General features: G+C 33.8%; 1 protein-coding gene across 3 annotated transcripts in view; it reads right to left on the bottom strand.

Moving 5' to 3' along the window:
• Window positions 1-19,572, bottom strand: part of LOC143252930 (uncharacterized) — a 55,448-nt gene that overhangs the window by 17,212 nt on the left and 18,664 nt on the right. Inside the window, exons 5-7 of one of the 3 annotated variants that reach the window (XR_013029249.1) lie at window positions 15,519-15,566; window positions 3,271-3,544; window positions 2,829-3,058 (exon numbers count right to left, since the gene is read on the bottom strand). Coding sequence is in view for 2 of the 3 variants with exons in the window: in XM_076505820.1 (XP_076361935.1) it covers window positions 6,224-6,340; window positions 15,519-15,566 (165 nt within the window). In the remaining variant the exon portion in view is untranslated. The other 2 variants (XM_076505820.1, XM_076505821.1) reach the window with 2 other exon arrangements.

The following is a 19,572-nucleotide window of genomic DNA, read 5'->3' as shown; positions in this document are numbered from 1 at the left end:
TTTCAAAACTTATAATGCTATTTTTTCATTTGTCTACTGGCAATGCTAGTTTTAGGATATCCATTTTTACAGGATTTACTAGAGTGGTAGGAAATCATTTTCAAGCATTTTTCCACAGCCTATATAATAACTTTCATGGACCCTTCAAATTACAAAAAGAATTCGGAGATAAAGGACTCAAATATCCATAATCAACAAGATATATTTCATTGCACGATATCAAGGATCTAAATCATGAATGAAATATCTGATATTTTTATTTATTTGTTAATCAAATACAAATTTGTGTTTGATACAATGCTTCTGTAAAAGTAAATTTCCAAGTTCTTTCAAAATTTTCTCAAATTTTTGCAATTTCATTTTTGCTCCTGGTTAATGTACTCTTCCTGTATATCTCCATTCTTTTTAACCTCTGATAAATCTTATTTGAAGTTTTATCCAAGAAAAGCATCATATTTCTGTTTGGTTCCCCTGCAGGACAGTTTGAAAGGATTTTTAATTTTCACATTCGGTACATCTCCTACTGCACTAGTGCAGTCTACAACAATACACCTTGCCACCAATTCTTTTGTGAAAAAATTATCATTCACAATGTACTTGTTCACAAAGAAGCTTGCCTGTGAAAGGCACAATAACATTTTGACTGTTAGTCACAGGCTGTAAAATGAAGCACTAGCAGCAAGATGTACCTGAAGGAAGTTATCCACCCTGACAGTATGATGATATTCTTTGAACTTAAGGTAGTTTTCCTTTACAACAGTGACTAACAGCTCTTGGTATTGCCAGCAAATTTTATCACAATATTCTAAGATATTTCTTGACAGTTTTTCCATTTCATGCCATTAATCTTGGATCTAAACAGTCAAGGTTGCCCACTGTATTATATTCAAACAAGTATTTCTCCTGCAACTTTCCCACAATTTTCATTATCATTGTTCTAGACTACATACAAAATTCCATTACATCCCTGACCCTTATTTATTTCTTCCTATGAAGCAGACTGACTGTCCCACTCACCTCTAAATAAACACATCCCAAGCATTTCTGACAGACTGCAAACACAACAAAAATAGATCAACAAAACCTTTTACCACATGTTCATATACTTGGTTGGTTGCAGTTGGCAGATTTTTTATTTGCCAAGTGCACTTTGTACAAAGAAGGTGAGCATGAATCAAAATGGAAATGTAAGAGATGTGCTGGCTGAATAAAAAAACACTGTAAAATTGGGAAGTTCCCTTTGTGAGTACAGTTCACTATTTCCAACTAATAAGCAAACTCCAAACAAATCCTGAACAAGTTAACAGTTTTCAAACATATGAACTTGAATATATTCAAAAACTAAATTACTGGTTCAAATCAGTGCAGCCAAATAGGAAAGGCTAAAAATTACTAGGTACATGTTTCAGAAATAAATTTGCAGAAATCATAAATGGTATGGAAAATACAATGAATCAGATTTTTATGCAAATATGATTACATTTTCTTTAAAAAAAAACAAATTAAGGTGACATACAAGCAAAATTTAACTTGACAGCTGTAATACTAGTTGTAGGTTGATATTGTAAAAAATAAATACTTGAAAATTTTAGTAATTACATTATAATGTGGTGACCGTGTTTAAAGACACTGAAAAAATGTAAGTATATACATCATGCAAGGCTTTTAATCTACTAATTAACATTCCACTTTCTCCCAGACATGTGTTACTTGTTTTGATGGTCTTTTTTCTGATCACACCCAACAACAGTTGATGTTTTCAGCAAATACAGTAATACATGTTGATATTTCTTTTTTTATAGCAAAGCCACACTGGATTATATGCTGTCCACCACAAGGAATTGAGTCCCAGATTTTAGCATTGTAAAGCATGTAGACTTCCCAGTGTGTGTGTATTGTATTTCATCTAGTCTTTCAATTAGATTTCTTATTTTAGAAAGTTAATGGTTTAGATTTTTACAAATAGAAAATTAAACCACTGAAATAACAAATAATAGCAATTAAAATAAATCATAATAAAGAAATAACATTAAATAGCAATATAGTTAATAATATATGTTCCGAGTGTGTAAAATGATTACCTTTATTAGCTACTGTATGCCTACATAGCATGTCTATACAATATATACACACACACACATCCCAAGCTGCTATAAATAAAAAATTTTGTTCTCTTCTCTTCTCTTCTCTTTAATATTCTTATTTTATATAGAACTATCTGCCTGTAATAAATGATATAAAAACTTTACAAATACTTTATTTGCATATGATACATGTATACAAACTGAACTTTAGAAACTGTCATCCTGAAAACCAGCAATATCTTACTGAGGGTTTTAAAATTTGTAGTATTATATACTAAAATGCAATTACACCATATAACATAAATTTTGTTCCTGCATAGTATGTGTTACTTTTAATTGCTTATGTTGTAAAAATACAAAAAATGGCCATTATTCCCTTCAAACTTTGCTTTTGTGACCAGGATAATGAAATTTAGAAATTAACCTATTTTCTATGTAAAAATGGGCAAATTTGCACATTTTCATTTACATCAGGTCTGAATAAAACAACATATGAATCAAAATTTACATGCATTTATACTAAAGTTATACAAAAATGAACAAAAATGTTTGGAAGTGACTTGCAACTTGCACACTTTCATTTAACAAATCCCACTCCTTGAGCCTAGATGTCAAAAGCTTGGCATTTGACTTTGTTAGACCAAGATCTCTGATCAAGTCATTGAGGTCTTTTTGGTTTGGGTAGTATGGGTTTCTCTCACCAGCTGCACCTCTGAAATTGTAATCTGGATCTTCAATGTTTACCTCCTCTTCTGATTTGCTGCTCTCTTTTCAAGATGGCTGCTTTCTTTCTGGCAGAATGGGTACAGGGAGCTCAGGACAGTGTGGCACTGGGATGATGGAAGGTCTGGATACGTTCTTGCATTCTTGCCAGCTTAACATTTGGAATGGTCCACCATGCAGAAATAGCAATTGCTTAAGTGGTCAGTGGGTTCACACCAAATTCTTGGCTCCATTTTCCCCTCAGTATCATCCTGCAAAAGAGCAAAATAAAACTATTACGAAGAATAAATTTATTTCATCCACAACTAATATGTAAGAGGTTAATGCAAAATATTTTATGTGATATTTTTCTGTACTATTGGAAATTAAAAAAACAAAATAATAAAATATTTAAATTTAAAAGGTCTAAATTTGTCTGAGATAAAATCTTACTATCCAAGCAAGCAAAAATTGTCCATATTACCTTCTAGAGTTTTTTTGCAGTGCTCCCAAGTAAAATGAGGTGCCCAGGGTTTGTCTTGATCCCTGACAGGCATGCCGAAATATGCCTTGTAAACTTCACACATTTTAGCAGATGCTGTCACAGAGTATTTCTTGCTCTTGTGTTGATAAATTGGCCACATACATAGCAGAATGCATCTGGAGAATGCTTGCAGCTTCTGATGCCATCTCTGATAAAATCAGATGGGTCTAAGTGTTCACTTAGGCAGCTAGAACTAATCTGAAGTGGTGAGCCCCTGTATATATATATATATTGCTATGGAAAGTTCTAGAAAATTCTCATAAGTTCTACAACATTCTAGAAAGTTCTTGAAAATTCTCTATCAGCTACTTAGCACTGAATCTACCTGGAATGTTCTGCAAAATGGGTATATTTGAAAATTTCATTACCCAGGCCACAAAAGCAAAGTCTGAAGAGAAAAATAGGTCTTTTCCATTTAATTTAGGCATAAGCAATTGGGATATAACACTTTCTGCTCAGGAACAAGGAAAAGTAAAAATTTTATTACATAGTGTTATTAAATAAATTTATTTTTTAATGAAAATTAAAATATGACATGTTGTATATGTATTTCCTGTTGCAATTTTATTAACATCTTTCAGTATCAGAAAAGATATTCCTTGATCCAAGCAATTTCAAAATGTAAACTTTTCTTCCTCAGTGGCAAATTACTGATGTTTGTAAAAGTTAATCAGAATGTGGTTATTTTACTGTACATAAAATGTCATGTACTTCTGACAGTATGACCTGAATTGTGAAATATCATTGCTGTGTTTGTGATGTGTAAAGTTACTTTTAGTGCTATTAATTTAATCACTGTATGTGTACAAATGATCAGAATATGAAACTAACAATAAAGAGAATATTACAAGAATATAGCGTACAGTTTACAATAATGGTAAAAACTAAGTGCTAATCAAGCTTTAACCTGTTTTTGTGTATGCAGTAATTTCAGCTGCAATGGAAACACAATGAAATGTGCTCACAAATATTATCCGTATGGTACTTTTTTTTTGGAATATGAATATTTAAAATATTTCATGGTTTTATTTTAAAAGTTAAGCATACAATCTAACACATTCATAACTTATTAATTAGAATCTGTAAATTATTCTGCTACTTATTACGCATCACCATTTTTATTTAATAAAAAGAAGAATATGTTAATGTCCAAAGTTTGTTGTTTCTAGCTGTTTGATGCTAATTAAAATCCTGTGGAAAAAGAAAAGATTACTCACAACAATTCATAATAAATACATATACATGCATCAAGTTACTTACTAACACAATTCCTCAATGTCTCGAATGTTCTACTGGAATTGGGTAGATATGAAATATACAATTTTTTCTTTATTCATGTTTAATTTTATTGCATGAATAAAGAAAATAGTATTGAGAACATGTCCAACGTCACAGATGTATCCTTTACTAGGCCTAAGTCTTGTAATGATTTAATCTAAGTTTCTGAACCTCTTAAGTACCCAAATGAAATAGTCATTTTCCAAAACCTTCAGACCCTGGATTCACAAAATTTTGTCCCACACATTTTAAGAACTTTTAAGTTCCATGCAAATTACACTGTTTTAATATATCTGAAATTTAAATTAATACACAAGAAAAATAACTATTTATTATATGAATTTTATACTTTTCATACAAATGCTTCTAAAACAAATTATGCTGTTTCACAGAGTGATACATCACATTCATAGTTTTTTCTTGAATAAATACTTGATAGGTATTGCATACTTTTTGAAAGTAATACAAACACATTTTTGAAAATAGTGCTAGATGTGTTGTAAATTGTGATAAAAAGTACATATAATTGCTTTTATTTAAAATATGCATGTTAAGTGCATGGATACATCATCCATGTCAAGTTCAATTTCAGTCCAGTTTGTGAAGTAATAAACAATGACCAGCAACTATCAGTTACTGTTATTAGTCTATAATAGAGGAGAGGATCATCTATATCAGAGATATTCTCTGCAAAGGAAAATCTAAAGCTTACCATAGATTGACCAGTCATTCTAAGTACAATGTTATATCACATCTGAATGTCTTAATAAGAATGTTGTCAGGAAATGAAATGAAAACATTTCCCCATCCCAGCTCTAGTGCATAATACTTCCCAGTGAATCCTAATCTTTGTGTGATTCAAAGTTTGGAGCATTTACTGTTTTGGAGCCTGTAAGCCTCATAATTGCATCATGTAAAGTGTACCACATTTATGTGGTTCAACAACATAGTATATTTTCCTGCACTCAAAACTGCTTAAAAAGTTATTATAGTTTATATGCATTCATCACATCTATGAAGATCTTGCTTCACCTTGCTCCACAAGAAAAAGTGATTGAGAGCTTGATATCATTCACAAAGTTGCTCTTCTTGAAGTTACAGATTTATTATTCATATTGACCTTCTACTAGATAAACTATCACTTATGCCATGGTTCATCATTAGTACTACTGCAATGGCTTTCACAACTGCACAATGTCCAGAATCTGGGCATTCAACAAACAGAGATGTCCTCATACATTGGTTAGGTAACACACACATGCAAATTTAAACTTCATGAAAGTTGTTTTAGTTTTAATAACAGATTTTTTATAATGTAACTACATAGATTTTGAAATTAATATTCATTTTTACTATTACTTAAGGATTTTGTACATATCAGTAAGAAAAAGACTCTTACTTCAATCAACTTGTTATTTTGTTCACCACAATAAACACTTTTTATTATGTTTGTTAACTAAATACAAACAAACTAAAGAAAAATGAGGAACACTGACAACAAGCATCCCCATTCATCCTGTTTAGTTTCTTTTTGTGTATGTTTGTGTATGAAATCTATGTCTTTTAGTCTAAAACATAAGTGTTGTAGTCTTTCATGTATTGCATTTGGAGTATCTCATTTCAATGGCCTGCAGTAATAAACCATCATGCTATGTTCTACCTTTCCTGATACTTCCTGTTCATTTCCCTGAAGTCTTGATGACACCATTCCCCTTGTTCTTTGCTGACAGCACTAAGATTATGAGGAAAATAGTTAATACGCAACTGTAAAAACTGAACTTTCTAGCTCATATTACAAGCCAACTCTTTGAATTTATCGAGCATGTCATTGACAATATTTTCATAATTTGAGCCCTTGTTGTTTCCTAATTATCTATCAATAACATCTTTAAAGGCAATCCATACTTCTCTTTCAACTTTTCTCATTGTCCTTTCAAATTGTACATTCAGAGTCACTTTCCTAATCTAAGGCCAAACAAAAATCCCTTCTTTACATTTCACTCCTGAAAGAGCTGGGAATTGCTCACATACACTTGAAACAGTCCCCACCTTTCTCTGGAAATAATAGCACTTTCTTTGTATCAATCATGCTTTTTAGGTTCAATGTTTTTTTTTATCTTGGTATTAGGTCGACTGTGTGGCCACTGCCTCTTTATCCAGTGCTGATTTCATGCTTTTCATGTCCCAACCACACAAAAACACAAACTTTATATAACCAGATTACTGACATAACAATACACAAAGGACTTTTAAGTTTCCACATAGTAGCTAACCATGTTTTTTTGTATTCTATCTTATTAATTCAACAATTTTACCACAAACATAACAAGGTTATTTGTGCCAAACAAGATGTAGTATACTATAATGGTGTATGAAAATGAAGGTAAAAATATGTAAAAGTAAGAAGCATTAAGTTCAAACTTGCTGTCAGTCACCTGAAGTTGGCCTTTTCAGTCCTGGATTCAGGTCAAAATAAAATTAAAATGTGTAAAAGAAATCATGCTAAAACAGTGTATAGTCCAATAAAAACTTTAAATTAAGTTAAAAAGACCAATGGCTCTTAAAAATATAAAAACATGAGTGAGGTGGCCAGTTTCACCTATAACATTGGCTAATGTCAAGGACAAACCTACCTTAAAAACATGTTTAAAATGGTGTCGTTGTTCTTCGTTGTATTGATGGCATGATAATAAAATATATACAAGTGTGACCTGAGTGCCAAACAGACCACAAATTGGTCCATCTGTACAAGATAAAAGAAAGTGGTGAGTTAAAAAACTGTGACCAATGCATAGTCTAGCCAAAACAACTTCCTCCCTTCAATCGTCAGAAACAAAATAGCCAAGAAGCTAAAGAAGGCTTGATTTGAAAAAGCTTATTATTTCGTTGCTCACTCCAGGTTGACTGCAAACTGGTGTATAGTCAGCTTTTGATAACTGAACCATAGTCCATGTATGGAACAAGGGCAATGGTGACAGAGCCAGAAAAGATAGATTTTGCTGCTCTGTCATCTAGCTCATTCCCACAAATACCAACATGACCTGGTATCCAAATAAACTAGACAGAGATAGATGATAGAGAGAAATGGGCCAATTTGTTTTGAATATTTATAAGAATAGGATGGTAACTAACATGGAATGATGTCAGGGCCAATAGACAGCTGAGTGAATCAGTATAGGTCGTACAATTCATATATTGCATAGTTTCAATACAATTCAGGGCAAGAGAAATGGCATACAATTCAGCAGTGTGCTACAACCAAACTGTAACAAACTATGGCAGAACTTACAGAGTCACCTGATTTTAAACCACCTGTATATATGAGAATGGATGGAGCGTTTGAAAGATGTTGAGCAAATAAAGAGCGATATTTCCAATTGGGAGTACCAGACTTTCTCAGTTGACTCAAAGATAGGTCACAGTTGGGGATAGTAATTAGCCATGATGGAAGAGGCTGAACTGTTGATACTGTTATGCTATTCAAAGATATATCCAATTTTTCTGATTGTACCTAAATAATAAGGCTAAAAGGAACAATGGCAGATTTTCTGTTTTAGAAAAATGTGACCCACTGAGAATGGAAAACATAACCCCAAGTAGTATACTGTGGTAAAGAGCAAAGTTTGGAAGCATATACAAGAGACAGTTGCAAATGGCAAATATACAGAGATGGTTCAAGAGACTCCATGTACAAACGCTGGACTGGAAAAGTACGAAAGGCCCCAGTGCAAAGCCAAAGCCCCTGCTAGTGGATAGAATCCATCATTTTCAGTGCTGAGGTTCTAGTAGAACCACAAACCATGGATCCATAGTCAAGTTTGGATCTGATAAGGGCACGATAAATTTTAAGCATGGAGTATCGATCAGTTCCCCAAGAGGTGGAAGAGAGGACACGGAGGATGTTCTGTGCTCTTATACATTTGACAAAAAAGTTGCTTGATATGGGAAATAAAGCTTAATTTACAGTCAAATATAAGACATAAGAACCTTGCCTCAGGGATGACAGGAAGTACAGTATCATCAATACAAAGTTCTGGATCTGGATGAATACCCCGTTGGCAGCAGAAATGTACAGTTTTAGAGAAAGAAAATTGAAAACCATTTGCTGTGGTCCACTTAAGTATATGATTGGTTGCAATATGTAGCTGCTGCTCAATAAACCTCATGTTTGATGACTGACATGAGATGTCAAAGTCATTAATGAAAAGACCATTTGCAACTGTAGAGGGTAGCTGTTCACTGATGGCATTAATCTTTATAATGAAAATTGTGACACTCAGAACACAGCCCTGAGGGACTCCAAGTTCCTATGGGAAAGTTTTGAGCCCACACAGACCTGGAATCAACAGTTCATTAAAAATGCTTAATAAAAAGTGGCAAGTTGCCATGCAATCCGTATAAGCAAAGGTCTCGCAAAATGCCATATCTCCATGTTGTATCATAAGCTTTCTCTAAATAAAATAAAAGAAAAGAAACAAGGTGTTGTCACTTCAAAATGGCTTCTCTGACTGATGTTTCAAGGTGAATTAAATGGTCTATCATGGAGCGTTGTCTGTGGAACCCACATTGAGAGGGTGAGAGAAGGTTGTTTGATTCAAGGAACCAAACAAAATGAGCATTAATCATCCTCTCAATGGTCTTACTAAGACAACTTGTCAAAGCAATGGGACAGTAATTCAAAGAAATCTTTGGATCCTTCCCAGGTTTAAGAACAGGGAGTACAATAGCTTGGCACCAAATATCAGGAAAGACATTCTCCTGCCATATCCAGTTAAAGACAGCCAGGAGAATAGTAAGAGAGGCAGGAGAAAGGTGGCATAACATCTCATAATGTATATCATCAGTTCCAACTGATGTATTGCCAGACCTCCCAAGAAAAGCAAGTGAAAAGTGAAGGGGAGTAGATAAAAAGATCTATAGCAGTAAATAACTGACTGGGTGCATGAAAATAAGTGTAAGAACCAGTATTGAAGAGAGACAGGTTGTAATTTAGGAGCACATCAATACTAGAACCACTCCAGAGGGGATTATGCTCACTAAGATCCCCCAAAATTAAAAAGGGGGTTAGCAGTTGCTCAATGAGAGCATCAAGGTCTGAGGGATGATAATTCTTTCTAGGAGTAAGGTACAAAGAGCACACAGTGATGGTATGATCTAATAATGGATGACTACAGCCTCCAAGGACATATTCAATGACAAGGACAGGGTGGGCACATGCTGATGAACCAGCAGTGCTACTCTCCCATGTCTTTGTCCTTCACATGCCCTGTCATTTCAGTATAAGGAATATTGTCAAATTTTGACTGTATTAGTAAGTTTTAAAAATGTTTCCTGTAAAGAAAGACATTTGGGATGAAAAAAGTAAATCAAATCCTTGATATTATAAACATTTGATTGAAAACCTTGACAGTTCTATTGGATTAGCGTGGCCAGGACGTGAACAAATTGGTTGTTTAATTTTTGGAGTATCAAGAGGGGAATACCCCATGGAAACACCTGGGCTTGAACTAGACAAAGTTGGGCAATGACTGGAAGATGCGGTAGGAACAAAGATAGAAGTAGGTACTGATTCATTAACTTTGTTGATTTTGGAGGGTACTAGATTAAGATGTGCTGTTAAGGATTCTGTAGGAGGCATGGAAAGGTCTCTCTGGACTCCTACTGTAGCAGTGGAACAGATTACAGCAGCATAAATCCGAGACGAAATTGGGAATAGTAATTTTTGAGCCTCTGGATGAATAATATTATGAACTGTCTTAAGATGTTGTACTTCTTTCCCTTCTATCCATTTATGGCAAGAAGTAAAACAGGAAGGATGTAGACCATTACAGTTAACACATTGTGGTTCTAGTTGGCATACAAAAGCATCAAGGTCTTTACCAGCACAATGGGCACATGTTAAGGAACCACAGCAAGATGGTTTCGAGTGACCAAGTCATTGACAATGAAAACATCTAAGAGGGTTAGGAATATAATGCCGTACCTTACAACTCAGATATCCTGCCTTGACTGTGGTGGGAGGACTTGATGTTGTAAATGTTAATATTAGAACATTTGTTGGTTCCATAATCCTGTCTCTACGAGTAAAAATTTGGCACATGGCTGTATTACCTCAGCTGATGTAACCTGTGAGGATCTCTGACTCTGGAATGGTCTTTAAATCCCTCTCAATTATAACGCCTCTGCAAGAATTCAAAGTAGAATGATGAGTAATCTCAATGGGTTTATCCCCAATGGCCTTTGACTTCAAGAGGAGTTTGGAATGTTGTGATGAAGCTGTTTCCACTAAAATATCCCCAGACCATAATTTTTTCACTGATTTAGGTAATCCAGCAAGCCCTTCTAAATAAAAAATGGAGACATCTGTCCTAATGGTTTTTCAGTTAAAGAATGTATAATTAAAAATTGCAGGACAGATTTAAGTTGTGAGTTTGACCGTACAGTCATCAATGCATTTTTTTGTGACCTGAGCATTACACAGACAACACAATGGTGCATCAGTCCCAGATGAAATATATAGTCTAGTTAGAACAACTTCCTCTTTTCAATCCTTATGGAAGCAAGATGTCCAAATTGCAACAGAGTGTTTTATTTGGAAAAGCTTGTTTTTACATTGCTCATTTCAAGTTGACTGCCAACTAGCATGAAGTTGAGCCTTGTATACAGGACCATAGTCTATGTATAGAACAGGCACAGCAGCAATAGTGCTTGAGCAGACAGATTTAGTTGTGGTGTCGGCTAGCTCGTTCCCACGAATACCAACATGGCCCGGTGTTCAGAAAAACTGAATAGAAGTAAATGTTAAAAAGAAATGGGCCAGTCTGTCAGTCTGTTTGAATATCAGTGAAAACAGGTATGAACTATCATGAAGTGATTTCAGGACCAGTAGAGAAACAGGCAAATCAGTATAAATAATGCAGTTTGTGTATTGCTTAGCTTTCGTGTGTTCCAGGGCAAGAGAAATGGTGTACAGTTTAGTAGTGAACACAGAAGCTGTAGAGGGAATTTTGCATGCAACCACCAAATCACAACAAACCATGCAGAGCCCACACAGTCAACTGATTTTGAACCATCTGTATAAACAGGAATAGAATGATGGTTTGAAAGATGTTTAGCAAATAACAGACAGTATTTCCAATCGGGAGTGTCTGCTTTTTTCAGATGACTTAAAGATAGGTCACATTTGGGGACTCGAATATGCCATGGTGGGATGGACTGACCAGTGGATACAACACGATTATCCAAGAACAGACCCAATTCATCCAACTGCACCTGGATATGAAAGCCAAAAGGAGCAATGGCAGATCATCTGTTCTGAAAAAGTATCACCCACAGAGGAAGGAAAACACAACCCCAGGTGTGATTCTGGGGTAGGATTGAATTTTCGAAGCATATACAAAAGACATTTGGAAACGGCAGACGTGCAAAGAAGGAGACTATGTATAAGCTCTGAAGTGGGGTAGTGCAGAAAGCCCTGGTACATGATGATGAACAGGATCCAGCATCTTTAGGCCTGAGGTCTTGGCAGAGCCACAGACCAGTGATCCATAGTCGAGTTTCGATCGAATAAGAGCATGATATATCTTTAGCATAGAACATTGATCTGCTAGCCAAGTGGTGGAAGAGAGGACACAGAGGATGTTCAGTACTCTTGTACACTTGACCTGTAGCTGCTTCATGTGTGGTAAAAGGTCAGCTTATGGTCAAAGATAAGCTCTAAGAATTTTGTCTCAGGGACCACAGGCAGCACAACAGAGTTCAGGATCAAGAGAAGTGCATACAAACGGTTTAAGAGAGAGTGAGAGAAGTTAAAGCCGTTTGCTGTAGTCCACTTCATTAAATGATTGAGGATAGTTTGACGACTGACATGAGATGTGAAAGTTGTCGATATAGAGCCCACACTAGCTTGGAATTACCTATCCATTAAAAAACCTTTAACAAAAATGGGCAAATGGCCATATAACCCATATATAGAGAAATCTTACAAAATGCCATACCTTCATGTTGTATCATAAGCCTTTTCAATGTCAAACAATACTGATACAAGATGTTGTTATTTGAGAAAAGCTTCTCTGATTGATGTTTCAAGTCAAATCAGGTGGTCCATGGTGGAGCGCCGTCTTCGGAACCCACATTGGGTGGGCGAGAGGAAGATGTTTGATTCCATGAACCAAACAAGATGAGCATTAACCATCATCTCTAGTTCTTACAGAGACAATTCGTCAAAGCAATTGGATAGTAGTTTGAAGAAATCTTGGGATGCTTTTTAGGCTTAGATAAATGTAGGATAATAGTCTGGTGTCAGGCATCAGGAAAGACATTGTCCTGCCAGATCTGGTTAAAATCAATCAGAAGAGAAACAGGAAATAGATGGTGCAGCATTATATAGTGTACATCATCAGGTCCGACCAATGAAAGGCCAGTTTGAGTTCCACCAGTGTAAAGGAACAATTATAGTCAAAGAGACAATCAGCTTGAAAGGAAAGAGGTGATCACTCTGCCCGAGTCTTGATGCATAAGAAGGTGGAGGAAGAATCAGAAGTGTTAGATATCTGGTAAAACTTTCACCTTGAGTATTGGCAATGCTCCGCGAGTATCAGCTATTTTCTGGCCATCAGAGAGCAAGATCAAGAGGGGGACAGAATTATGTTGCCCATTGACCTTTCAAATCTTGTCCCATACAACATTGGGACTGGTGGTAGAAGATATGTTGGTTGTAAACTTAATCCAAGAGTCCTTCTGACTTTTATGTTTTACCCATTGAGCACCTGCACAGTCCTGCTGGAAAGCAATGAGGTGCAAGAGTGTGGGATACCTATGAAAAGTATCCCATGCCTGTTTTTGAGCCTTCTGTGCCATGTGGAAGGCAGGATTCCACCACAGATGAGGGTATGATGGAAAATGTGTTGAGGTTTTAGGAATATATTGAGCAGTTGCCTGTATAATACAGTCAGTTATTGCTTACATACAGTAGTCTATTGATGGCTTACAGACGATTGCAAGTTTTGCAAAAGCAGTGTAAGAGGGCCAGGTTGCTTTATCCAGCTTCTACTTAGACATGCTGGTCAGGTGGCATTGACCATGGCCAGTCTCTTTCAAAATTATAGGAAAATGATCACTGCCTCGTGGATTAATATCAACCCTCCATGAAAAGTGGGAGAATAGTGAAGGAGAGCAAATTGAGAGATCAATAGCAGTAAAGGACTGACTAGGTGCATGAAAATAAGTACAAGGAAAAAGGTTGTGATTAGAAAGTATATGTTCTATGGAGTGACTCTTCCCATCAATATCAGCACTTCCCTAGAGGGAATGATGTCCATTAACGTCCCCCACGATTAAAAAGGGAGAATGCAATTGTTCAGTGAAAGCATAAGGTCTAATTTATCATACATCTCTCCAGGGGACAGGTAGAGAGAAAAAACAATAATGGTACGACCCAAGAAAACTCAGATGGCTATGGCCTCGAAGGTTGTGTCGAGTAACAAAGACAGAGTGAGCACATGCTAATCAACCAACAGTGTCACCCCTCCATGCACTCGTCTATTACACAGTCTATCACTTCTGTACAATGAAAACTGCCAAAAGCTGACCGTATTGGCAGGTTTCAGAAATGGTTCCTGTAAGGAAAGACATACAGGATGATAGGAAGCAATCAGTGCATTGATGTCATCCAGATTTGAACGTAAACCTCAACAGTTCCATTGTATCAAAGTAGCCATTTTTTTTATGTGTAGGCAAACTGGATGGAGAGCCCTTCTGTTTACAATCACGTCTTTATTTGATAGAGGTCTGAGAACATCCTACACTGGTACTTGGTTGACCCTAGCCCAAGTGGACCATCCAATTGAACCTAGGGGGGCCACCCTAAGGCTGCCCGTCTACAGGAATTCAAGACCAAAGTGATGTGTTAGGGTTGGACCCCTCAGCTACCAGGATCCTCTATGCCCCTTCAGATCCCAGAGAAGGTAAAATGAAAGAACAGAACCTTGTGTGGGAGGTCCTCTTACCACTTTAGGAATCCACACAGAGGGGTTTTCTTTCAAATTCAAAATCCAAAATATTACTATTTGAATTCTAAGTTGATAATTGAGTGAATTCAATTTTACAAATCACTTCTTTAAATGTTGTGTCACATTAGGCACTAGTGTCAGTGCAGTTATTAGTGTAGTTAGTACATGCAAAACAGTAAATGTTTTTTAACTTTAATCTGACTTGACATTTCTGCTTTATTTATCATATATTCACTTATTCTTCCCCTCTCAATTTATTAACCAGGTCTTGGATTCATTTAAATTGTGAAAATAGTAAAATGTTCAGGATATTCTAAAAATATGTAGATCTACGAAGTTTTGATAAAAATGAAATAGAAACCCTGTAACCCAACCACTTTCGATAGGTGGACCTTTCTTTTTCAGGGGCAAACAACTAAAATGTTGGTATGTAAAGGTAAATTAGAATAATTCTACATTAAAGATTTAATCAAAAGATTACTAATATCAGCAGAAATAATATATTAAGAAATTTTTAACGCTCTGAAGATTTTCACCTTATACAGCTATAATGTAGTTTGTACTCAGTTTTGTACAAACACAAAATACTATTTTACATATAGGAGCTAAATTAACACACTAAAACATGATTGATACACATTGTATTGCATTTGATAAATTGATAGTTTTTATGTACATATAAAAAATGTTAAGACACACACAACACGTTGTTTTAATTTAAAACATTATATTTAGGCAATACCATGTCAATTATATTCATTACACGTAAAAAGTTAAATTCTTTTGGAAATAAAGTTAAAAACAGTCTTTCTCTCATAGCAACTTCAACAAATGATTTGTTCATTTAGATTTTGGTCAAAATATATACTTACAGTTTTTCATTTGAAAAATGTTACTTACCAATGGTTCTTTCCCCATCATATATTCAAAAAGAATATTTCTTAAGTACTGAAAAGAAAGGAAATACAAATTAATTTAAAGAATCACATTGGAGTTTCATAAAAATATTTTAATGTCAATTTAAAAATTACAAAACCAAAAATGTATCACATTATATAACATTTGTTCATTTCTTAATCAGTTTTGCAATTCTAGCATTATCATGAGAACTGAAAGAGAAATCATTAATTTATCAATATATTAATTTTACTTTCCACTCTCATTTCTAGAATAATATAATCTGTTTCATCTCTGTTACTGTGTGAACAAAATTACATTATACTCATTGTAAAACAATTATGATTACTTACTTAATTGCACTTTGAAACTGGTGTAATAATAACTTTTGTCAAATAGTAAGATACATAGTACAACAGTTTCAGAGAAGTGAAAAGCAGCAGAAAATGTAAAATGAACCATCATCTATCCTAAAGCAATTTCATGATAAAATAATACTCAACAAAGTAAATTATGACAATCAATTAATATGAAAAGTAAACCAAATATACAGAAAAAACTGCTAAGCTTTCAGGTTTACCTAACTGAAGTTGGTCATATTTAAGCAAATGATAAACAAAATTTTTCTTAGAACTAATGGCTACCAGGTTTCAGGCATATTAAGATGTGAAGGCTTTTAGCATTACCAACTTATGAGCAGAGAGAAAAAAAAACACCTGAAAATTAACTTAATTTTAAGTAAGCTCTTCTTTGCATACATCTTGTGCCCATTTCAGTAACTAGTTTGACTTGTGAATAACTTTGATCTTACAGATAATCTTTGATCTTTATGTATGGCTAAAGGTGTTACAAGATTATTTCCAATCCTATCAAGACACTGGCTTTCAAGCTACTTTGACCTTCAGGCCAAAGTGCTCAAGAACAAAAAATAGTATGACCTTTGTATGCATTAAATTTGACTTTAAGGGTTCAATGTGATCTTGATAACATAAGAAAAGGAATATTAGAGTTCTGACTTTTGTGTTGCTGTGGGAATTTATCTTGAATTTTGTAAAATACAAGTCCTTAATATTTTAATACAAAAACTCCACATTTGTTTAACATTCAGTATTTAACTGAGTATCATAAAAATATAAACTATTACTTTGTGAAAATATTTTCACAACTAAAAATTTCTTAATTATTAATAAAAAATTTAGTAATCTAAGATGTAACTGTGGATACAATCCAACTAGTTTTACTATACATATTGTTGCAATGCCATGTATACAGTTAAAGATTATTGAACAAAATACATCCACAAAAATTAGTTGTATGAGTATACAAATTAATTTTAAAGGAATTCTCTTCAACTTTAAATATGCTGTTCACAATAATATAAAAATTTCATTTCTTAGCCATTTACCTGAATGTGTTGGATTAAGCTTCAGGTGGATCTTAAAAAATATAACTAAACATTTAAAATATGCAGTGGATAAAATGTCCCAGATTACACTTCAGTCAATAATGGAACTCCATATTCTAGCTTTTACACAGACCCCACAAAACAAAATACTGTATGTAGTCTGTCACTTGCCCAAATGTGTAAACATCATACAAAAATTAGGAAATAAATATAAATTATGCTTTTTTCATGCTAGAATGACTATATTTTATAACAGGAAAATACAAATGTTTAGTCTAGGTAGATTAAGTCTCATTATTCTATATATTTATTATTTTTTAACATACTGACCCTCCAGTCATACCAAGCTAACAATACATAATTTGCATTGATGCAGTGCATGTCCACTCATGTTACTTATCCAGTAACATAAAACTCACCTTTAGTCTTCCATGTCTTGGCTACATTTTAGTAACTAGTATTTTGTAATATAAAGTCACAATTTAATTATTATACATTATATATTTATATAGATCATTACTAATCAGAAATAAGTTATTAAACTTATTTTATTAAAATAAATAGAATAAATCAAACAATCATCTCTTCTCTCTGTGACTTTTGTACTCAAATGCTTCTGGATATAGGTTACTAAACCTTTAAAAATTTCACACATGGAGAATATCATACAAAATGTTTTTTAGCTTTTATGGATAGAGTTGAATAACCAAAAAATCAGAAATAACTACACTGATACCATAGAATTCCACTATAATTTGTTAATCTTAGTAACTAAAATGTATTTAGATTTGAAAAACATGAACCTTTGAGCACACTAAAGACACAACCCCACATCCTTGAAATCTTGGATCGAAAGAATGTTATAACCTTTTCACATATTAATAGGGCTGAGAAAACTATTAGGGGGACATTCTAAGCTACTGATTGATTATTCATGTTATATATTGAAGTATGTGTATATAAAGGACCTTTTTCAAAAATGGAAATAGGGCCACTGTGTTTGAGTCAGTATATAAGCCATATCTCAGTAAAATAAAAAGGTATGAGGTTCTTATTGTATATTTTAGCTTGATAATATTAGTAATTCAGGTTCTTAATTTGTACACAACAACACTTAGTATTTTGACATCACCTAATTTTAAACAGTGCTGCATTCAACATACCATGTGACTCACTAAAATCTATATTTAGATGTGTTCTTTTATTATTTACTTTTAAATCAAGTAATTAATGCATATATAATATTAAGGTCTGAATTATGATCTACAATTTGATTCCATTGATATAAATTGATAAAATAGTAGTTCAATAAAGTTTGAATATAAGTCACACAAACGTGATGATGTGGCCTTTGGCTAGTGACCTGTTGCAAAATGGTTGATCTTATGCTACTGGTTGAACTTATGATCTATCATACATTGACTTTTAGTTTCCATTCTTGATTTCTGTTATATAAAGTCATGGTTCTGGACTGCCTGCTACTTACAATTAGTTCTTTGAATGCCAGACTACACATTTTCTGCCAAAAATGAACTAATACTTTTTGTTAAAAGACCTCAACCCAGTGCACAACACCAGGTAAATTTTTGCCATAAAATAATCTTCAACTTCTTTGAAAACAAATGGATAAAAGGTGTAATAAATAGCATATAATAACAACCATACAGAAAACTCTAAGTTTATTTTATAAAATATTAAGAATTTTCAAAATTACTCTTTTATTAAATCCAGCTACATGTAGCCATATCAGCTGAAATCCTAAGACTTACCTATGATGAGTTTAACATGTATTATACATATCCATGAAATAAAAAAAAACATCATTTGAAAAGAATAAACTAGGCATGAAGTCAAACTGGCAACTAAAAGTCTACAACACTCATTAGATCAGTAACTGACCATGTACGTTAAATTTCATAAAATCTATTACCTCTATATTACAAATTATTCAAAATCATCTTATGTGGAGTTTTAAGAATAAGTACTATACCAAAAATTACCATGTGTATGTTTATTTCAACTTTCAAGTAAATATACAGAACCAATTCAATCATATGGGATACAGAGCAAAACTAAAATATTTACAAAATCCAACAGTAGATACTAAGTGCAAATGACAATCATGTTTGTATCACTTCTTGTGTAAATACATGCAGTCAACCATGGTAGCCTCAAAAAGCTTTTCCACAACTCATTGGGTCATCTTATTATGAAAATCTAAACATAAATTTTTATTCTAAATTGTACTTTACATGTGCATGCTAATTTTAATAAATACGTAAATACAATCCAGAAAAGAACTCTCAACTACTTTCATCCCACATGGGAGCACAAGTTCAAAAAATTCCCAAAATTTAATATAATATTGTTTTGAAAGGATCCTTATATGCTAATACCAGGTATCAAGAAAATTCATTAAATCAAATCTGAAAACTTGCAAAAGCTCTCTGGATCCCATTTTTAAGGTTCCCTCACAATTCATTCATATTCTAAAAATTATTTTGCAATCAAGGAGTTCCAGACTATATCTGTTATTCATATTGATAACTTCACAATAAATATTTTACGTTTTGAAATGATGTTTCAACATACAAAGAAACTACCATAACTCTGTTTTATTAGGCATACAAGATCATAAGTTTGATATCTAAT

The sequence above is a fragment of the Tachypleus tridentatus genome, chromosome 6 (assembly GCF_004210375.1).
Source record: "Tachypleus tridentatus isolate NWPU-2018 chromosome 6, ASM421037v1, whole genome shotgun sequence".
Classification (NCBI taxonomy): domain Eukaryota; kingdom Metazoa; phylum Arthropoda; class Merostomata; order Xiphosura; family Limulidae; genus Tachypleus; species Tachypleus tridentatus.
Note: the sequence above shows the minus strand (reverse complement) of the source record. Positions and strands in the feature narration are given on the sequence as shown.